This window comes from Suncus etruscus, chromosome 11 (genome assembly GCF_024139225.1).
Source record: "Suncus etruscus isolate mSunEtr1 chromosome 11, mSunEtr1.pri.cur, whole genome shotgun sequence".
NCBI classification, from domain to species: Eukaryota; Metazoa; Chordata; class Mammalia; order Eulipotyphla; family Soricidae; genus Suncus; species Suncus etruscus.
The window spans coordinates 32,458,072-32,481,874 of record NC_064858.1 but is presented as its reverse complement, the minus strand read 5'-3'; the positions used below and the strand labels follow the sequence as shown (position 1 = coordinate 32,481,874).

The window sequence follows — 23,803 nt, the reverse complement described above, 5'->3', positions numbered from 1 at the left end:
CACCCATTTTCAATAATTGACCCTAACATGAATATCTGGAACTTTCTTGCAAACATAATAGTATAAATGAATGAACTTGCCTTTGATTCTAAATCAATCAGGCTCACAGATTTGTCATCTACCTGAAGAATCATATCTTGAGTCCATACTTTGCCCTTGGCATCCAGCAATTTCAGCTTCCTTATTCCATCATCAACAGTTATCATTGCATCTTTCCGATCCAGAACAAAGGTAGTCAAATGCTTAGGGTTGGCAGAAAGGAAAAATATTTATAATGCATACAGTTTCACAGAAACATTTTTTCAAAAGAAAGCAAAATTAAATTGAAAATCAGCTAGCAGAGCAGTGAGGGCAAGACACAAAGCACATTAAAACCTCAGCTACCTTATGAGCTACAAAGTCAGCAGGCTTTTGTTGAACCGAAGACATGTTTTGAATACTAGTTTACTACTAAGACATATTCAATGGCATATGAGTGACATAAAACAGGTCCTAAATAACTTATCCCCCCCTTTAATTTGATTTCATATTGGTTACTTAAAGGCTGAGTAACTGCAGGCTATATACATGAGGCTTGAAGACTAAACATTGATGACTGAGAAAAGTTAACAGTCAATTCTAGTCTATAATTATTGCCAAACTCTTCACTCTAACTCAACCACTTTCTGAAACAAAATAGTTTACATTCACTGCTTTTTCACAGGACTGAACCAAACAGTGCTGGTAGGGAATTTAAACAAACTATTCAGATAAGAAGTTGGATGTTCAGGCTCAGTGAGGTAGTACAGTGAGGCCCTACATTGCCACAAGGTCCCACACTACAGAACTCAGGGCCTTTAAGTTATCCCGTGGCCTCAGTTTACATTAAGTGAGCACTCTTACCATATGTAGAAAACTGGAAATAAGAGCAATATTAAAATTATTTCCCGGGGCCAGAGAGATAGCACAGCCGTAGCGCATTTGCCTTGCAAGTACTGACTCAGGACCAATGGTGGTTCGAATCCCAGCATCCCATATGGTCCCCCGTGCCTGCAAGGAGTGATTTCTGAGCAGAGAGCCAGGAGTAACCTCTGAGCATCGCCGGGTGTGCCCCCCTCCAAAAAAAAAAAAAACCAAAAAGTAAAAAATAAATAAAATTATTTCCCCATGTTAGTATTTTCTGTAATAAGCCGAGGTCATTAAGTAGATTCTAATTAAAAGAAAATATGTTAAAAGAAAGAAAAGGATAAAGAAAATTATTGTTTAAATACAATAATGATAATAAACAGGGTCAGAGAGATAGCATGGAGGTTAGAAATTTGCCTTTCATGCAGAAGGACTGTGGTTTGAATCCCAGCATCCCATATGGTCCCCTGTGCCTGCCAGGGGAGATTTCTGAGCAAAGAGCCAGGAGTAACCCCTGAGCGCTGCCGGGTGTAACCCCCCCACAAAAAAATAATGATAATAAACTAAACTAAAACTAAATTACTCTCTAAAACTGTCTTGGTTTCATCTCAGCATTAGGTGGTGAGGCAAGGAAACGCAGGCTGAACGCAAGTTGTTGCTGTTTCCAAGTTGTTGATGAACAGGAGTTGGAATTGGGAATGACCCTTTAAAGTCCCATTGTAATGACAGTTGATATGCCCCCTAGACATGTCCCCTTGTCATGCCGGTATAAAAGAAAAAAACTTGGACAGTTGCAGGAGGGGCTCAGGATATTGACCGGAGTAGTGTCTGCTGATCTGTGGGGCCAGAAAGAATGCATTAGAGAGATGCTGCCTGCTTTGTACCTATTCCTTTCTCTGTTTTGGACAAGGGCCTCCTAGGCCACCTCTGGCCAGTGAATTTCCATCTGTATCTCCCTCTCTCTTGGAAATCTCTTGCTGGCAGCAGCAGGCCTCAGACTCTAGGAGGAATAAAAAATATATACTTGGTTTATCTTTCTCTCTTCTCACTCTTTCAGTCCCGGGGGGGGGGGGGGAAGAGAGGGGAGGATGGTTATTAAAGTTAGCATTGTGGGTGAGCATGAGGTCCCCCTCAGCAGCTGGGCCCCTTAGGTCTCTGCAAGCCTTGCAGCACCAGATTCTGGCAGCCTTGGGCCCTTGCAGCCGAGCAACAGCTGAGCAGCAGGCGGATTTGCAGCTTACTGTAGTCATCTGCTGGATAATGGCACATTTCTACAAAACAAGTCAACAGGGTGTCATGTGAACCCAACCTGGAGAAAATTGGTGCAAGGGCAAAATTAGGGTCTTTTCCACTAGAAGTTCAATTCCTGGTGCTGATGCAATAAACTGAGCCAGTTCCAAAAATGGGATCCAAGGTTCAGGGGTGAGAGGCTGATCGTACAATCAACTCAAGTCACTATGACAAATGTTCAGGGTGAAATGACCCCTGTAATAAAAGTGTAGGAGTTCCTATCTCTATTGGATAAAAAACTTCTTTCTATATGTAAGATTTTCCCATTTATATGTTCCTATGCAAAAAGTAACAAGGCCACAGGATACTACTAGTGCATATTGAGTAAAAATAAGAAAGCCAAAAAAACCTTATAGCCTTGTTCTAACATAAACTCAGAACCCAAGAGACACTTATCTTATAGTATCTAATAAACAAACCCAGAAAAGGGGTGGAGAGAACTACATCTTCAGAAAGAAATACAATTCTATAATACAAGAGAAAAACCTTCTGTCATGTTTTTCACTGAAGTAAAGCTCAGAGTGACAGAGGAGTGGTTACTTTAATTTCTTCTCTGTGAAAATTAACTCGACAAACAAAATGTTATGTGTAACATCTCAGTTTTACAAAATGCCAAAAGAAAAAAGATAAACCATCTTGAATATTGTTTAGAAACAAAATAAAATATAAATATTGATTTTTAACAACCAATTTTTATGATTTTCAAGACTTACTCTAATATTTGTAAAGCAAGGTACTTTATATTTAACACAACTTACTTAAAAAGATGTAAGTGGGAGAAGGCAAAAAAATGTGTTCGTTGTGCAAACAAGAAAGCAAGCAAAAAGACAAGCATACAAGATATGTATTCTAGGGAGAACACAGGTTTGAAGAGCAAATCTACTTTAAATTTTGACAAACATCAAAGCATCTTACCTCAACTCGGTACTGGGATATATCTGACACACTGCTGATACTGTCTCGTGCATAGTTCTTCCTTTGTTCTGAAAAAATATTTTAAAAGCCATTATTTATACATACATAGATTCAACTTCCCATCAGTATCTATTGCCCAACTCTGAAACTAGCCTAGAAATTCACATAGAAATACAGTAGCTGACAAGTCACCATTCTATGGTGTTTTTGAAAATGTTCTATCATCCACCTTAAAAGATCAACATTAGAAAACTTAAATAATATTCAAGAACAATTTGACCCAACTTAAAATGTCAGAATTCTGGTTATCAAAAATATCAGTTTTTTTTAAATAAAAGAAATTGTTTCACCTACAGGTTTTATTCATCAGAATTTTATTAGTCTACTAGCTGGGATGCATACTTCAATTGTTAAAGAGCATTAAGTGCACACACTGCAGTATACAGGAGTCACTACATTAGTGAAGTAGAGGCTATACGAAGCATCTCCTTTCACAATATCCAACTTTAAATAATTTTGGAGAAGATTAGTAGCATGATTTAATCATAGTGGTTGTCATTAAAATCTTAGTAATTTTCACCCAACTACAGAACACACTAATACAATATTCAGAATTAAAGAGTACACACAGGATAAATTTGAAAATTAGGTAGAAAGTTAACACATCAAACTACTATGAAAAAACAAGTCTTTGTTTTTTATTTTGGTCAATGCTGCAAAACCAAAATATGTCACAGAAGTAATATTTTACATTTGTTAATTTTTTTGTTTGTTTGTTTTTGGGCCACACCCGGCGTTGCTCAGGGGTTACTCCTGGCTGTCTGCTCAGAAATAGCTCCTGGCAGGCACGGGGGACCATATGGGACACAGGGATTTGAACCAACCACCTTTGGTCCTGGAGCGGCTGCTTGCAAGGCAAACGCCGCTGTGCTATCTCTCTGGGCCCTACATTTGTTAATTTTAATCAAGCAATTTTTCTAGAAATTTAATGTTGCCCATTTCTTCTGAAGTAAAATGCTATGATGAAAAAGAACAATATGTGTCAAGCAAAAGATTTTTTCATTCTTGCTTTGGATCTGTCACAAAGTAGGAAAACAAATGTGGATAAATAGAAGTCTCATTTTATTTAAAAATTTTTTTCCTATTTGTGTTTGTTTGTTCTCTGTTTGGGAGGCATACCTGAGTGTACTCAGGACTTACTCCTGCTGAGAACTGAACTCAGGTCTGCTTCATGTAAGGCAAGTTCTCTACCTTCTGTACTTCCAGTCCTTAGATGACTCATTTTAAAAGTAACCCTCAATGCACAAATATCTATTTATCCATTTTCCTTTTTCCCCTCCTTTTTTCTTTTTTCCTTTCATTTTCTTTCTTCCTTTTTTTGCTTCCTTTCCTTTATCTTTCTCTCTCACTCTAGCTTTCCTTCTGATCATTTTGTCCCAAATATAAACATGTTACTTTCAGTGACTGTAGAAACTTGTAAATCTTTTTTCAACAACAGAAGTGGAGAAGTTCTTCTAAACTTAAGCCAAGACAAAGAGGAAAATATAAAGCATATATACTGGCTCAGAATATGAAGACCTAGAGTTCTTTATCAGGTAAATAATTTTGTTTTGTTATGCCTATGAAAGTAATTTTAATATTTACCTTAAAACATAAAAATAGGCATACAGGGTCCAGAGAGGTGGCGCTAGAGGTAAGATGTCTGCCTTGCAAGCGGTAGTCAAGGAAGGACTGTGGTTCTATCCCCCCGCGTCCCATATGGTCCCCCTAAGCCAGGGACAATTTCTGAAAGCTTAGCCAGGAGTAACCCCTGAGCATCAAACAGGTGTGCCCCCCCAAAACTAACAACCCCCCCCAAAATAGGCATACACCTTATATTACATCATTTTGATGTTATTTAAATATATTCTATTTTTGCCTTTGCAGCATTGAAATAACAATAAAAACAAACACTACAAAACTTAGTATGCACTACCTTTCTTTTTTTGTTTGGACGATGACCTGAAGAAGTATGATCCATCTGGTCCTACCAAAATAACGTGATCAAAAAACAATGATCTGCTTCCAGCTTAACTTTTTCATTCCAACATGACAAAACATAAACCTTTACTTATATAAGTTTAGTCCACATATTTAGAAGTCAGCAACCATGATTTTATAAAACAGCTCTGGGTTAATCATTGCAAGATGCTAACAAATAAATAATTATTATAAAAACATAACTTTTGAAATATATTGACTCTGGAAAACAGATAAAAGGTACTTTTCAAAAGCATCACTGTTACAGAATTCCTGTTTCTCATATGCTCAAGTGGCTCTCTGTGGTAGGCTTAACAGGAGCAGTGGTTTCATGTAAACACAGTAAAAGACAGGGGCAAAAGATACAGTGGAACCATCTATGGTTTGGTATCCCCAGATGCACACATACATACTTGACTGTTCTTTCAGATCATTGATTGGCAAACACAGACAAGGTCAAGGATACTGCGTGCTTTGTAATTCTTATGAAGTTGTAAAAATTGATTCCCAAATTTACTAAAAGCATCTCTAGCTTACAGAAATGAACTTCATGGAAAATATAAAAAATATAAATAATAAATGGCTATTTAATAGCCATTAATATGAAGTTATTAAACAAACATTATAATAACTTCGAGTGCCATTTCTAATATTTAGGAATCAAATCCATTTTAGAAGAGTACAATCGGTAAGGTACTTGACTTGCATGTGGCTGACCCAATTTTGATTATGGTTCCCTGAGAATTCCCAGGAATGATCCTTAAGGACAGTCAGGAATTAGCCTCAAACACAGTCAGATCAATTGTTTTATATCCATTTCCCCTCCATCCCTCACCCAAATCAATCAAGAGCAACAACAAAAATATTCCTAAGCTATTTTTCACTAATGTTATACAATAAATAAGATAAAACTTGCTGCTTGTTAGCTTTTAGAACCCTAAAAATAAATAAATGTCATAAAATGGATTATAAATAAACCAGTAGTTCATGTTATTTAAATTGGTGAAAAGAAAGGTTAATATTAACATTTTAATGGGAAAATTTTGGGAAAGGACCCAAAAGGCATTTCTCTTTATGAGACTCATATATAGTATTATGTATAAATATAAAGATTAATAATTGTATTCCTATAATGATAAATCTCACCAAAAGCTTTGGAATAGTAAAAAAAAATAAAGCCTCAAGATAAAGCCTCTAATGATATTATTAAAGCCTCTAATGATATTATTAATCACTTTTAAAAGAAGTTTCCAACTTTGCCTGCATTTGTGAATAAATTTTTTAATACTGCCTGTCTCGTGCCTCCTATACACTAGTGTAATTAATTCTTAGGTGCAGTTACATTGGGATATATAGAATGTTCCCTAGGAAATGCTAATATGTAGTTAGGGTGAAAAATCACTGTTCCAGCATTTGAATAAATGTTAACTCATCTACTATATATTATTTCTTTCATAAGAATACACACAATCTTTCTAATTTAAAATCATAAATCATAGACTAAGCATTTTAAATAAAAACTAAACAAATTTGGCAGAAAACTATTAGATTTTAGTAATATAAGTTGTTCCAATTCCCAACTGAACACTGTCTCACTCTCTAAATCAGATTGTACTAATACTGGTTGTTTTGCACCACTTTCTCTAGTAGCTTCAATTCCATGAACCAGAAAAAAAGAAAATCTATACACTAGGAATTAGGTCAGTTCAGTAGCCAAGAATAAGAATTTCTCATATAACACAACAATTTGGAATTATTGAGAGGCATTTACTTTTGGATTTAATGGTCTTTGGATGACCTGGATATATTAAAGCAGGTTCAGTCATTGAAGTAAGAATATCACTGTGGTTGAGGGGTTTGATAGAAGATAAAGTCAATGTATATATAGACCAAAAAGTGTAATCTCTGGAAGCTTCTGTAAATTCTGCTGTGAACCTAAATTCTGCTGTTCTGAAACTACATTATTATCAATTATTTTTACATTTCATCTAACTATTCAATTAGTATTGACAACTATAAACATGCAGGTTTCAGTATCTAAACTTAATCCTCTATTAGTATTAATTATGAAAATTAATAAGATTTGAAACAAGTGATAGTCAAAACTTTATTTTCTCTGAAAACAGGTGTTCCTCAATGAATACCAGAAACAACAGTGTTGAGAACAACTTTGTAAACCAGTGTTTAATTAAAGTAATACCTTTTTTTTCCTCCAAAAAAATGAAACCAGGTGTTCCTTAGAAAGTAAGGAGTTGCTAAGTGAAAAGTTAAAAAAAGAAATATAAAAACAAGTACTAAGCATTTCTCTTTTTTGAAGAGAACAATACCATTCAGCTCATATTACTTTACAATGCAAAAACTTATGACCACAGTACAGGAAAATTCCTTCCCATTATTTTCTGTGTGTCATTTCCATAGAAAAGCCAGTAAAGTATATTACTAAAAACGAATGAGTAATAATTACAAGTTCTCATTCTCTCAAACAGTGTTTCTCAATCTTTTCCTGAGCAGGGGACACTTTTGACCTTGTTTTCTTCTTGTAGTTCCCTGTCCTTCTGGTTGACTCCCTAGACTTTATTATGGACTCCATTTCACAATTGACCCTTGAAATATCCTGGGGGTATGAGAAGATAGGACTAATTAATGTGGCTTCTGCTACAAAATGTTCATTTGGGCAAGGAGATAAACAAATCAGTATCTGAACCTAACTCCTGTTTTCAAAAACACAGCAGGTCACCTTTGCAGACTATCTTACTTAAAATTTAAATATAATAATACATTCATCAAATCATTAAGTAGTATAATTCATGACATCAATAATTTTACATTTTTCAGCTAAATGGGGCAATTGCCAAGCTGTTTTTAGAGCCCCATATTCTGGCAATCATCCATCTAACTGATCTCACTTCTTCACTGCCCAATTTCCTAATAATATATTATCATGGCCATTTACTTATTCAGATTGAAAAAAAATTCTTTGCTTTAACTAGAAAGATTTTCATTGTTTCTACCAATGGAAATGTGCATTGTAAATAATGAGAACCAAGAAAATACAATGTGTTTTAACGGTTCAGTGACACTTGAATAAGTGTTTGGGCTTCAGTTATGACAAGTAAAATGATTTTCTTAACATTTTCAAACTAGTTTCAAACCATACCAAGTTGACAGAAAAAAATGATAAGCCAAAAAGATAAATATAAGGAGATATATCTGAGCTTTTTTAAAAAAGAAGTTTAAAAAATTTTTAAAAAATATTCAGAAATTCTGCTAAAAGAAGATATATTCAAAGATTGTAAAAATCTAGAAAAATGTATTATAAAGTCAATTATATAAATTGATGGCAGTTTCACGACTATATTCAATCTTTACCAGTGATTGTCTAAGAAGAAAAAACAGATAAAACACATATCTAAAACAAAAAATCCCCACATATCTATTTTCTAGATATTAATATTACCAAAAAAAAAAGTCGCAACAAACTAAAGAGACTGAGTGTCTGTTCATCATATTTATCTATTTCTGCTTAGCCTCCCAACAATATAAATCTCAAAAGTTGGTGAGGACAGTGTCTTGTTAATTGGTAATTCTAAGAAACTTGAGGTTTTAGAGATAAGACTTTTAAACAGCTGACATGGTAATTTGTCATGTTTAAAATTCAGAAATCTTGTATTTTAAAAGAAGTTCCCTTTCAGGGAAGCTCAACTATTTAGAAAACAGCAAAAATTTCACACTTAAATGAGACCTCTGTGTGGTAGATGGAGATATCACAATATCTGCACAGGAAAATCTGTACATTTGAATGCATTATTCTAAAGAGAGACTCTCAACTCTAAAGAGAACCTGTTGTCTATCCTGTTCTCAGCCCACACTTACTAATCCACAGCAATGAAATGCTAGAGGCAGACATGCTAAAAACAGGGCAAAGTGACAGGCTTGGGACACACACACAAAGCAGCCCCCCAGAAATTCCAGGGAAGGAGTTCTGAGAGTTAGGTTGAAAGGTAAGGAATGCAGTCTTTGAGCCCATCACAGTATGTGAGCCACTGCTTTTTCTCAATTGCCTGAGTTACTTCATCTCACTTCACAGACGGACAGGACCATGGTTGGCAGAAGGGAATGTGTAATGCACTCCACAAGTATTTCCCAAAACAACGACTTGCAAAGGGACCAGGGAGATGGGTCAAATAGGACAGCACATGACTAAAAGTTCAATCCCTGGGTTTGGATTCCAGAGCATGACCAGCCCCTTTGCTACACGTCCCCTATGAAAAAAATAAAAGGTCCTAAGTAGGCAAACAGATGCACTGAAAAATACGTAGTCTCCTGATAAAAGTAGCTAAATGAGATGCCACTGTTAATGGTGAGGAAAAAAGAAATGAATATTTTCCTAGAATTGTGTTGCCAGTGACTTTACTGAGGATGCAGTAAAGTCAGAAAGGATCTGAAAATATCTGAAATGACTACGAAGCTATGACAAAACTACTAAAACTGCAGCATATTCTAACTGTCGTTCTTGAGTCAATTAAATAAATACACATCTATAAGAAGCAGATTTATATCACAGTTATATAGTTTGGATAGAACTATGGGATTTATTTCAGAAATTGCTAGTGATGTCAAGAACATAAGTTTATAAGTATATGAAGATTACTTCTTGGGGCTGTCAAAGTACCACTGTGATTAGAGGTATAACACAACTTGAGTATAAAATATAAATATTTAATTTGAGGGCCTTCAGTAAATAGGGACTTATATGACAAATAAAAATGTGACTCTTCTTCCCCACTCACATAATAAGATTATTATTTTCATTTTCACTGAGAAATGTATCACAAAATTACTACCATGACTGAGCCAGAGAATACTTGGCCTCCAAAACCTGTATCACCACTCCTAGCACATAATTATTGTTATCTGTGTGACAAGTGCTGTCAGAGCTGAAAAGTATTCTCATGAAAAAGACAAGTAGCATCAAACTTCTGACTAAGTGTATAACCCTGTATGAAAACCCTGTTCAATAATGCAAAACTCATGCTCCAAGGCAATGAAATGTTTGTTCATCCCTCCAAAAATTTATATACCACTCAAGAAGTTAAATTAACTCCTGAAAAATGTATTAATTTAGTTTAGTCACAGTGGAGGGAATTTTGCAGCTCAGTGGCAGAGCATGTGCTTCATATGTGTAAAGTCCAGGGTTCAAACCCCAGCACCGCTAAACAAACAAACAAATAATAAAAGTCAGATTAATGCTCAGGGCATCCCCTGGTCACTAGTGACCACTTACCTTTCAGAGTTCAACTTGAGGAACCATCCTCTGTGACATTTCTCTTGTTGTTCCCACAGACCATTCAAAATGCCCACATACCCAGTATTTGCATATTGTCACCCAGTGTATAGAGCACTTGTTTAAAATAAAATACCTGCTAACAACCACAACAAAATGGAGTTCAAGCAATGGCCAACTCTTACTCATCTTTGAGATGAGTAAAAGAACATAAAATCACAGAGATTATGAAGATCATGACTTCATAATCACAGAAGCATTTAGACTTAACTGTCTTGAATTAAAAAAATTGGGAAAAAAGTTGTTTTTGCAGTATTTTATTTTTCACTTTGTCAAGTCAATCACTAGAGTGCAAAACCCTTAAAATCATATACACAATAATACTAATTCCTTTCTGAGCTCACGCAAACTACAACAGAAGTATTTGTAAAATATAATCTCTGCATCTCCAATTCCTAACCACTAGGCCATGGTAGAATATCACAGGAAAGTTGGGATTGATATCAACCAAACTGATAAGGTCACCAGAATATATATATATATATACATAATGTATATATGTATATACAATATATATACACAATACATAAGTGTATTATGTTTATGTATTATATGCCAGTGTATTATATAAATCCACATAATGAATACATAATTTGAATCCTAAAACCTACCAGTTGTTTATGGTAGACATATATAGGCAGAAATATGTAAAAAATATAAAACCTTAGTAACTTTATTGCTTTAACAACTAAAACATGGGATCTAACTAAAATTTGGAAAGTATTCCTATTGATTCCTATAGATCATAATAATATCCTTAACAACAGCAAATGTACAGTATTTTGTTTTCTAAAAACTGTCTGTCCTAAGCCATTTATATGTACTGATTTATATAACCCATTTATGTTGGTAAGTCAAAATGAAAAATAGGTACAAGGTATAGACATCCATCTAGGAAGGCTAGAGAGATATTACAGCAGGCAGGACATTTGCCTTGCACATGGACAACCCAGTTCAATCCCCAACACCACTGAGTACCAATGGTGTTGCCCAGAAAACAAAGAGAAACAAAAGAATGAAACAGAAGTGTGTCTGAGAAAACTCAGTCAATAAGTATTAGAACTGAAGTTGAACTCAGAAGTCTAGTTCTCAGAGACTTTGTTTTTATTTGTTTATTAATATTTTTGGGGGGGCACACTTGGTGATGGGTACTCAGGGTTTACTCCTGGTTCAAAACTCAGAGATTATTCACTCTTGGAGTGCTTGACACCATAGAAGGTGTCAGGGATTGTAGAACCTAGGTTGGATACATGCAAAGCAAGTGCTGTGCCCTGCCCTGGTCCTACAGCCTATTTTTAATTGTGATACTATTCTGAGATTTTATTGTTGAGCTGTAATAAGAGTCTATAAAAAGTATATGCCTTCCTGTACATTTATATTATGATATATTTTGGGAGTCTCCAATTTTATTTTTTGTACTGACTTCAACTTTATAATTAATTTTTATTTTTTATTTATTTTTTTTTTTTGGAGAATCACCTTATGGTACACAGGGCTTACTCCTGTCTCTGCATATAGTGGTCTCTTATGGAGGGGGTCAGAGGATCATATATAGTACCAGGGAGTCAAATGTGGCTTGGTCATATGCAAGTACCACAACTACTGAACAATACTTTGGCCTTATAATTAAAATTTTTGAATATATTCTCACATGAGACAGTCTAGGGAAAACCCTGGAAGTTTGAGAGAAATACAAAATATTCATTTTGCACTATAGAAAGAGTCTATAAGCACCCTTGGTCACCTTATCTGATACAAAAGTTCAAGAACTGTAGGAAGAAATTCTCTGAACTGTCATCATACAACTGGCAATAAGCTTCACAAATAATTCCTTTAGGAGTCGAGCCAGGTGCAGTGTTCTTAGAAAACACTGCAAGGCATTTATCTTTAGTTCAAAAATATATGAGAGAAAGAAAAAGTGGCAACTTTAGTCAAATATTATATCACTACTTCATTCTAAAGTATACATAGGAAGCCATGAATTCAATCATGACTCTGAAATGCAGTTTACAAGAGTAGTTAAAAACAGAATTATGTTTCAGGAAATCAGTAAACATACCATAAAGAGCCTTTGCACTTGTTTTTGAACTCTGTTCTCTGTCCATCTGGGAAAAGGTAGGTGATGATCCGTAGCCACTGCAATAAAAAAGGGCACCATGCTAGGTTAAAGTTTGAAGAAAATAATATATAAAGAAATTTCACATTGATAGTTTAATTCTAAGTATTTAACATTAAAACAAAAACCTTTAACTTAAAACATAAATCAGTTAAAGCTAGCAAATTAAGTAAAGCAATCCAACTTACTTAATTTGAGATGGATACATTCCAAAACCACTGGTATGATTAGGAATATGACCGTTCATTGTGGTATTCACGCCTGTGAACTGAAAAATGAAAGGTAAATAAGATTGAGGCAATGAGAGGATTAAGATAACTCACACAACAGCTTGAAAAGTTACTCATTCAACAAGTATGCCACTGCCCAAGAGGGAGGCTAAAAATGCACAGATAAGGATCCCAATCTTCAGAGAACTCAGGCATGACCAGTACATAAGAGGAAATGAGCAAATTTCCAAGTGGCATTTAACATCAATATGCTATGTAAGCCAATTTAAGTGAGTAAAACAATATTTTAAAGAGTTCTGAATATCTGTCAAAATTATGATTTCTCCTGTAAAATGTCAGTGCATTTCTTTATGAAAATAATATACTCGTTACACGTTTAGACACTTAAGATAAAAAAAATTACAAAGAGAAGCAAGATTGATAGCACAATGGATAGGGCATTTGCCTTACATCTAGCTGACCAGGTTGATCCCCAGAATCCCTTATTAATCCCCGAGTTTACCAGGAATGATTTATGAGCTACGAGTACCCGGGTGCTGGCAGGTGTGGTACCAAAACAATCAATAACAACAACAACAAAAAAGAATAAGAAACATATCCCAGAGCCCAATTACTCATGAAATAACACCACTTGGTCTCGTCAATTTCTGTCTGTTTTTTTCCCTCTTCATCTAATTTTCTTTCTTATTTCTTCCTTCAACACCTTTTATCTATACTTTTGGCTTTTCTTTGAGTTTATTTATAAAACAGCTACTATTTTTTTTAATAAGAAAACAATTCTGGGGCCGGTGTGGTGGCGCTAGAGGTAAGGTGTCTGCCTTGCCAGCGCTAGCCTAGGACGGACCGCAGTTGGATCCCCCGGCATCCCATATGGTCCCCCAAGCCAGGAGTGACTTCTGAGCTCATAGCCAGGAATAACCCCTGAGCATTACCGGGTGTGGCCCAAAAACAAACAAACAAACAAATCTAAAATCTAATATCAGATATTTAAATTTAAGACACATTTTTAATCTGTTACTAATTAAACACTTTTCCTTAAAACAAGATGAATAAGAAGGTGATTTCCTAATTGCCAAAACCCATGTCCTTTTGTCTTTCTTCTCTGAGACAATACTGCTATCTATGACTTATTTTTAGTCTTTTCTAGGGATGAAGGCTTCCCTGAGTTCTATGGCATTATTTAGGATCTTGTCTTATTTTCTGATTTTGACTTTCCTATGCATGAAAATACTATGCTTTTCTATTAATTAAGATGTAGTATGACATGCACCAGCTTAAATATCAGACAAAGGGGAAGAATATAGAATAAAAAGGACAAAAACAAAGAATAGAGAAAGATAGAAACAATCAGTGGGTGACAATAATATATAATGCTCTATAAAGATATTGGCTCTCCTAAAGCAAAGAAAGGAAACATAAATCAGTAATCTAGGAGGTGGGGGGAAAGACAATTTGTGACTACAGAATTATAAAGAATCTATTATCACAGGGGAAAAATTCATAGTAACATGGGAGATATTTAACAAGAGAACTTGATTCAGACTGGGAATAGCCCTAAAAATTCCCAGCACCACTGGGTATGGGAACTATCCCCTCATCGGACCCAAGCATTAGATAGTCTGGGCCAGTTAGCTACATATCATCATAGGGAGTGACTTGGACCCCTGAGTTTGGGAGGAACCCCACAAAAGAACTCCCAATATATGAAGCTCTATTTCCCACTGTTGATTAAATCTAAGAGGTTCAGAGAAAAGCCTTGACAACTTGACAACTGCCATGATTTGAGGATGGTATGGCATCTGACCTAGTGATTTAAAATATTAGAGTTTATAACGGTCCTTGAAACTTTAATTGAATCTCTCCCAAAAGCTGAATCCATATTTGTACATGATTAGTAAGAAAATTTATAAATTAGGACATAAAATTCAACTCTGCTCTAGATAAGTACTATATTCAAAAAATACAATTATATTAAATTGCTTATTCCTTTTATTACTGTTTCCTTTCTTTTCCTATTTAGATACAGTGGTCAACTAATTTTCTAAGGCAAGATAAATTCTAGATGCATACTGCTCACTGATTTACACAATATAAATGTTCCACCATGGCCCATTTCAAATTACCAATGCTTTAACAGCAGCTAAGAAAATTCCTAAATAGTTCACAATGGGCTTTTACAAGATGCTAGGATCCATGTATGAGAGATCACTGTTACATTCTATAATATGGGCCAGGACAGCCATCTGGAATAACATAGGCTCAGAGCTAACAAGACTTCACAGTTACAGAAGCTAGAATCCTTAAGACTTCTTTCTAGCACTATAGCCTAGGGAAATCAGTTGAGCCTCTGTCTCAATTTAAATACAGATAGTTACATATAGATAAGTCTTTCTAGCTCCAGTGCTAGGAAAGATCAAATAATAGATGTGTAGTCTTGTTTCAAAGTTTTTTTTAATAGCTTACTCATTCTGTTTTTGTAAAGAAGTGTTCTTTCTTAGTAAGTGAAATAAGTCAGAAAGAATAGTACAAACATTGAACGTTCTCACTTATTTGTGATATACAGAACAACTAGACAATGAATAGAAGTATCAAGTGATGGCAAGTTCTTTTTCCTGGATTAGAGAAATGAAAATGTCCAAGAGAGAGGGCATGAGAAGTAGAGTAGATAAAGAAGATGAAAGCATCTGGGTCATGAGTTCAAGGGTCTTGGGCATTTTGATTATGGGGAGCTGAGGATATTATATCTCGAAACCCTACGGGTCAATACTGATATATAGCATTTGACCCAAACAATAAGAAAAAAAAAATTTAAATGATTTTTTTTAAGGAGGCAGGGTTGAGAGTGGGAGGGAGCTGTGGGTCACTGGTGAAGGGACACTGATGTAGATGGTGGCTTGAAAGTTGGAACCTGAATATCTGAAACTCAGTTACTAGCAGCCTTGTAAATAATAAAATTTAAATTAAAAAATTAAAAATCAAAAAGTACTCTTTTGAGGGCTGGAGCAATAGCACAGTGGATAGGGCTTTTTTCTTGCATGCAGCCAACCTTCGTTAGATCCCTGGCATTCCATATGGTCCCCCAAGCCTGCCAGGAGCAATTTCTGAGCTAAGAGCCAGGAGTAATTCCTGAGCACTGCCAGGTGTGGCCCAAAAACCAAAACCAAAGTACTCTTTCACAACAAATGTGTTAATTTTGTATATAACAAAGCCCCCAAGATCTTGGACTGATATAGATCTAGTTTATGTTTAAGATCATAGAAACTGGTCTGAATAGAAAGTGACAACCACATCATCTTATTTTCTTCAAGTCTAATTCTTCATGACAGTCAACTAAGTGCATAGTTTATATGTTGTTGGATTTTGATCTGTCAGAATAATACATTACACAAGGGGTATGGCGATTTGCTAAAGTAAATTTAAAATAAAGTTTCGCATTTGGCAATTATAACTTCAATTGTCTCATGTTTATGTAGCAATATGCAAGGTTTCAAATGTCTGTAAAACAAAAGTACAGCGCATACCATGCAAATGAAATAATTATAAATGCTTCCTTTTGTTTAGGTTTTTAAAAGCCATATTCAGTATTTCCTTATATATATTCCTTACTGCTGCAAATCATTTCTCAATCTCAATAAGACCACAGTATGAGATGAAAAAGTGTCCTGGATTTCACCCCCCCCCCCACTACAAGAATATCTCAAAAGACTTAATGAGGATGCCTATAGGTCCTCTGTATGCTTAGTACCTCTATAATGATACCTCTTAGTGAGTTTACTCCCAAATGTAAAGGTAGCCTCCTCCATCACTTATTTTCTTTAATTACTTTTTTTTTTTCAAATTTACTTATTTCTTCTATATTTTAATTTATTTTTTCTTTAACTTTACCTGTTTAGGTCCTGCTTGGTATGAAAACTTAGGGAAAAAATTCTTGCCTGGGATAAAAGCTCAGATCAAAACCAAAGCACAGAGATGTTTAGCCTATCATTCTTACCCCCAAATGCACCAGCAACATAATATGGCACCATTCCCTTTTGCACAGGCACTCTACAAAAGGGGAAATCTGATGCACAGAAACAAACTCTTAGCTACTAGGGATAAGAGCCCATACATTTTATATTTATAATACAGGGGAACCTCCTACCCTAAACATGTGTCATGTGGACTCAACTTAGACTCCATATAATTGGACAGTGACCGTCCAACCCAGAACCCCAGATCCCAGACGTATAACTGACAAAATTACCTGCAACAGGAACCAAACTCTCCCCTGGGGAATTCCTAATACTGCTCTGGCACCAACTTGCACCACTTTTGATATGACATCCTGACAATGAGGAAACGGCAACAACTTGATGGAAGAGTGGGTTGCCCTATCTCATCACCTAATGATAAGATGAAATCAGAAGACATGTTGTCCTTTGCTTTGTGCAAACAGCAAGATTGCTAATTACAGAAGTCTGACTTTGACAACCATGACTGGGCAGAACCTATTGTGGGACCAAAAGAAAGAGCCTAGGATTTGTACAAAAATCAAGATCTCTAATTTCAGAGGTCTGACTTTGACAATCGCGACTGAGCAGAACTTCTGGAACCATAATGAAAGACTCCATACTTTATCCTAGGATCTGAGCAAAAACCAAGACCACTAATTATAAAAGACTGATTACAACAACAGTGATAGAACAGAACTTCTAGAACCTTAAAGAAAGTGTCTTTTCTAGCCTTCATACTATGACTGGTACAAATATTAAGATCTCTACCTACAGAGGCGTGATGTTATCATCCACAACTAAGCGGAAAGTTTCCTGGCACCATACAAAAATATCTTAGGGTGTGAAAATGAGCTTGTATGGAGCCTATAGTTGTTCCCATGGCAGTAAGCTTCAAGGGTGGAGAAACCCTGTATCTCTTAGGTCAAGGTAATTCCCTTTCTAATTTCCCCAATGCTTCCTATGTCTATGCAAAACAAAACAAAACAAACAAAAAAATCCCACAAAACCTTGCCACACCAGCTCTCCTTTCTTTGTTTTTTTTTTTCTTTTTCTTCTTATTTATTTTTTCTTCTCTTTTCTATTTTTTCTTTTTTCTTCATTTTTTAAACATTTTTTAAATTTTCTTTCATTCTCATGTTTATTATATGATGGTGGTTGTTTTTAGTAGCTGGGTGCTTTTTTTTTTGGTAGTTGCTGAGGTTTTTTGTTTGCTTTTCGTTTTTCCTCTTTTTTCCTTTCCTTCTTCTATTTTTTTTTTTTTTTTTTTTGGTTTTGTTTTTGGGTCACACCCAGCCATGCTCAGGGGTTACTCCTGGCTCTATGCTCAGAAGTCGATCCTGGCAGTTTCAGGGGACTATATGGGACGCCGGGATTCGAATCACCGACCTTCTGCATGCAATGCAAACGCTTTACCTCCATGCTACCTCTCCAGCCCCCTTTTTCTTCTTTTAAATTGATAATTATAACCTCTAGTCTAGATAGACTCCTCCCAGTTTTGGGTTTTTGTTGTTGTTGTTGTTTGTATGTTTTCTTTTTTTTCCAAACAGAACCACATAACTTGAATCATCTTGTTCTGCCTCATGAATTAAGGGGGGACAAATTGGAGGGTACCAGGACCAAACAGTCATATGAACATTGAGTGGAAATAAAAAATAATCATACTCAAACACCAAACCCAAAGTCAACGACAACAGAATCTATACCCATTCTACAACAAGCTATACACAGAGGGGAGCAGTTACACTAGCAGTCTGGGTGGCAAATGAAGGAGATATGGGATGCATTCTGGGAACAGGGGTGGAGAGAGGATAATGCTGGTGGTGGAAATGGCTCTGATTCATTGACACTATGTACCTTAAATATTACTGTGAAAGATTCGTTATTCACTTTGGTCACAATAACAATTATTTAAAAATTGTGTTTGAATGTGTTACATAAATTGGTAGCTTTCTTTCCCCTGCTTTAATATGTATTGGGTTATAATAAAAAAAAATAGTCAAATGAACCAGGCAAACGTATGCATATCACATGCTATTTACATTGGGAGGAAACACTCAAAATATCTGCTTTTATATCAAGAAAACTATCTTAACAAAGAGAACAATTAGCTCAAGAAAGTAATACAAGTAAATAGAGTTAAATATTTGACCAGTAAATAAATGATATTCTTTGGAGTCAGAGAGATAATACAAAGGTTAAAGTGTTTGCCTTGCATGCAGTCAACACAAGTTCAATCCCTGGTACACTTAAGGTCTACTGAGTAACACCAGAAGTGAAAAATCTCTAAGCAAAGAGCCTGGAAGTAAGCCCTGTGCACATCTGGATTAAACACCAAAAATATAAGTATAATATGGTAAAAAAAAAAAAAGGAAAATTCAGTGAGAGAAAAAAGCACCACAACTATTACTACATAGTCCCTTCCCTTGACCCTACAAATCTATTGAACCACACAAAAGTGATGAGGAATATTACAGAAGTCTTCAATATATTTATGTATGAGCTTTCCTTTGTATGTGTACTTTGCACATACAATTTTGAATGAAAACCTTTTATTAAAATAGATATCTCACTGACAGTACCATTTCCATTAACAGAGAACTTACAGGTGGACCTCATAATGATGAGGAAAAGAAACTAAAGTTAATGGGGCACATACTTGATAGTGGAAGCTTTGGTTCTAAAGTGTACTGTCATGTGACTCACTAGCTAATGCTAGAGTGTGTTTCACTGTTCCCACCTTTTATAGGGAAATAGCCACTCATACTATCATATGCAGCTGAGATCTAACACTAGCTAAACTTTAGAGTTTTAAGTTTTTCTAATGTACTTTTTATATTTTAGGTTTCAGAACAGTTATGAAGGTATTAAATACTATAGAAATTTCTTGAATATCCTATAACTACTTCATATAGTTAACATATTATGATGATAAACTGGTCAAAATATATCAAAACTAATATTTTATTATTAACCAAAATCAACACTTTATTCAGAGTTTCTTAGTTTTTACTTGACTCTTTAACATTATCTATAAACTTTAACATTATCCATAATACCATATGAACTACTGTATAGTTCTTCTGTCTCATTAGGGTCCTCTTACTATAACCATTTCTCAAGATATGCTTGGCTTTATATGACTGCTGTCATTTTTTGATGCTGCCATAATACATTATCACAAACTGGTAGCTTAAACAATAGATATCTATTCTTTCAGTCTGGAGAATGAATGTCCAAAATCATGGTTTTCACCACAGCTGAGTCCTCTGAAGGCTAAGCAAGAGAAATCTTTTCTTGCCTCCTGTAGAGTTTTATGGATACTTTTATGGCTGTCCTTGGTTTATAGATGTATCACTACTTTGGCTGTCTCCATAAAGTCTTTTGGCTCAGTGACCAAATAGTACCCTTTTTATAAAGATACCATCTACTGATTAGGTCTTACTTGAATTTAACACCTTTATTAGGCTTCAGGTCCCAGTGATAGCTCTGGTCAACAATGATGCTAGCTAGCTAGATTTCTCAGAAACAGGTGCCTGGTAAGGGTAGCAATGTGGCTTGTGTCTAAGCATTCAGTGATTATTGTAGGGTGACCATGGATCTGGGGTCCCTGGGCCTGATCCTTTTTCAGGACAATGAGGGTCAGGTAGAGCAGGTGCTGCAGAAGAGCCATCCAGTGGTGGTCAACAATCTACTGAAAGAACTGCCTTCTGCAACAGTTCCATCAGTATCATGAGCCTGTCTACTGGACTGTCTCCCTGGGGGTTCCAGAGAGCAATGAGCCTTTCCTACTGTGCCTTCTCCTGTCTCACACCAAATAAAACTCCTCATACCCATGTCGAGAAAGAAAATATATAATATGACCCATCTAAACTTGACACATTTACAAAGACCTTCTCCAAATAAAAACAAAACTCATCAGTACAGCAAGGTAATTTATTTTTTAACAAAACCTAACCTGAAACTCTGACCTTGACAGTTCTCCAAAGAAAACTGTATTTTGATATTCTCTACAATATCTCTTAACTGGGATTTGCTTGATTTTGTCCTCTGATCTGAATATAGTTACAAGTTGGGAAAGAATGACCAGAGAGACACGGTATCATTCTCTTCATATATGAATAGGACTTGCTCTTAGGATAACCTCACACTACTTATCTTGATTAGTCAGGTGGGATTTCCCAAGTTTTCTCACTATAAAACACCTGTCCTAATTAGGTCTCTCTCTCTTGTTTTTTTTTGGGGGGTGGACCACACCCAGCTATGCTCAGGGGTTACACCTGGCTATCTGCTCAGAAATAGCTCCTGGCAGGCACCAGGGTCCATTTTGGAGGCCGGAATTTGAAACAACCTGGATCGGCTGCTTGCAAGGCAAACACTGCTGTGCTATCTCTCCAGCCCCCTAAATAGGTCTCTTTAACAAGAGGCAATAGTATAATATATAGGGCATTTGCTTTGCAAGTGACCCAGGTTTAATCCCTGGTACCCCGTATGGTTCCCTGAGCAGTGCCAGGAGGAATCACTGAGCACTGTTGCGTGTGGCCCCAAAACAAAGAAACCAACCCTTTTCCCAAAAAAGTTATTAGATAAATCCCAAACTTAAAGGATGCTTCCTATCTAGGAGAGAGTATCTATATAAATTATTGGAAATTTTTATGTGAGACAGATTTGTATATTTGTTTATTGTTTGATTTTATGAAACAAAAGACAGAAAAAAAAAAAAAGTAAAAGTTCAAATTCATGAACCAGAAACTCCTGATTCCAGGCTAGAGCAATATAAGAGCAGGTTAAGACATTTGCCTTGCATGCAGCCAATCTAGGTTTATCCCCAATTTCTCATATGATCCCTGAATCTGCCGGGAGTGATCCCTGAGTGCTGAGCCAGTTGTAACCCCTGAGCAATATCAGGTGTACAACACAAACAAATAAATAGAAAGAATCTCACAAACTCCTCATTATCCTTTATAAAACTCCTATTTCGTGTGAGAAAGAGAGAACTGAGGAAGAAAGCACAAGTGAAATGAGGGCATGAGAGAATGAGAACAATATAGGTCTGCAGTGAAAACCTTGGCCAAAGTCACCGAAGTTGATCTGAATTTTAAATAGCAGCTGGAGCTGTGCCTCAGTAGTAGAGCACATATGTGAGGCCCTGATTTCACACACACACACACACACACACACACACACACACACACACACACACACACACACACAATTTTAAAAAGCAAACTTTATCTAATAAGTTCAAAAGTTGCAGAATCTCCAAAGAGATTTACATTTACTATTAAATGGGCAATAAGATTAAATAAGACTAAAGCTACAAGGACTAGATGGGACAAAATATAAGATGCTTACCTTGCACATGGACAATCCAGAGTCAATCACCCAGCACCAAATATAATTCCCCAGCCCTGCCAGGAGTGATTCCTGAGAGCAGAGCCAGGAGTAAGCTCTGAGCACCACCAGATGTGGCCTTAACCATCACTTACCAAAAATAAAACTACTTACCAGAGCATGCGCACGCGTTCACACACACACACACACACACCCCCCACAAAAATAAGACAACTCTTCCTGCCAATTCAGTCCTCAACCAATAGCATTTCCAAACAAAATTTTCGAGCAAATAGAAATGAATAGTCCACTTAAATTCTTGTAAATTTGTCTTAAAGGTTAATATTTGCTGATATTCTGCAGTTTTTAGTGTGAAAGTCACAAAATCAAACTCTGTCACAATACTGTTTGTCATTAAATAGTGTAAAATAAAATCCCTGAAGAAATCTGTATCTCAGATGACATTTTTATGGCAAAACATCTGTCTCTCTAGAATGACCATATGCACTACTATATTAGTATAGTTCAACATATCTTACAAGGTAATTAATTAATTATTCCTATGTGGTAACCCAGCTGGATAGAAAAACAGTAAAACATGCTCTAAAATAATATATAATGAAACTGAAACTCTTAAATTCAAATTTTATTATGGTGTATTAAATGGTCACTAAAAATAGAAAATTATAAAACCTACATATAAATAACAGGGAAACTGACAGAGAGATAGAATATTTTAATATGTAACTTCTCTGTCATGTGATTACCTTCCTCTATCTCACTGAGAACAAAGGCCACTCCTATGTAGTAGACAAAACAGAAGGTGCTAAGCTCTTTCAATATGAATCCTTCTTTACGATCCTTCCATAGACTCAGGATATGTTAGCATAAGTTAAATAACATCTGTGAAGCCGAAGTGATAGCCCAGTGGTAGGGCATTTGCCTTGCACGCTGCCAACACAGGATAGACCGGTTCGATTCCTGGCATCCCAAATGGTCCCCCGAGCCTGCCAGGAGCATTTTCTGAGCACAGAGCCAGGATAAACCACTGAGCACCACTGGGTGGCCCTCCCCACAAAAATGATAAACAACATCTTTTTATAAAGAGTATAGCCTACAAAGTGATATGTGTCACCTTTAAGAACCTATTTCACTGAACTAGTTTTTAATGTTTTTTAAAAAACACAAATATATCTCTTTAAGGTCTATATATAAAAATGCTTAACTGTGGGCCAGAGCGGTGGAACTTGAGGTAAGGTGTCTGCCTTGATAAGCGCTAGCGTAGGACAGACCTCGGTTTGATTCCCCGGCGTCCCATATGGTCCCCCTCCAAGTCAGAAGCGATTTCTAAGTGCATAGCCAGGAGTAATCCGTGAGCGTCAAACGGATGTGGCCCCCCAAAAAAACAAAAACAAAAACAAAAATGCTTAATTGTTAGGGGTCGAAGCGGTGGCATGGTGGTAGGGTGTTTGCCTTGCATGCAACTGACCCAGGATGGACCATGGTTTGATCCCCCAGCATCCCATATGGTCCCTCAAGCCAGGAGCGATTTCTGAGTGAATGGTCAGGAGTAACCCCTGAGCGTCATCGAGTATGGCCCAAAACAAACAAACAAACAAACAAAAAAGCTTAACTGTTAAATACAGATGTTTTGGGGGGTGAAGCAATAGTTCTATTTAAA

At 36.1% G+C, this 23,803-nt stretch overlaps 1 protein-coding gene across 3 annotated transcripts in view; it reads right to left on the bottom strand.

Annotated features, from left to right (window-relative positions):
- EPS8 (epidermal growth factor receptor pathway substrate 8) overlaps nucleotides 1–23,803 on the bottom strand; it is a 147,039-nt gene that overhangs the window by 65,778 nt on the left and 57,458 nt on the right. For 2 of the 3 annotated variants that reach the window (XM_049783697.1, XM_049783695.1), the window contains exons 2-6: nucleotides 12,758–12,837; nucleotides 12,513–12,589; nucleotides 5,066–5,116; nucleotides 3,091–3,158; nucleotides 81–242 (exon numbers count right to left, since the gene is read on the bottom strand). In XM_049783697.1, the coding sequence (XP_049639654.1) occupies nucleotides 81–242; nucleotides 3,091–3,158; nucleotides 5,066–5,116; nucleotides 12,513–12,589; nucleotides 12,758–12,816 (417 nt within the window). In that variant the 5' untranslated portion in view covers nucleotides 12,817–12,837. The remainder of the gene's footprint in view (nucleotides 1–80; nucleotides 243–3,090; nucleotides 3,159–5,065; nucleotides 5,117–12,512; nucleotides 12,590–12,757; nucleotides 12,838–23,803) is intronic. The other variant, XM_049783696.1, reaches the window with a different exon arrangement.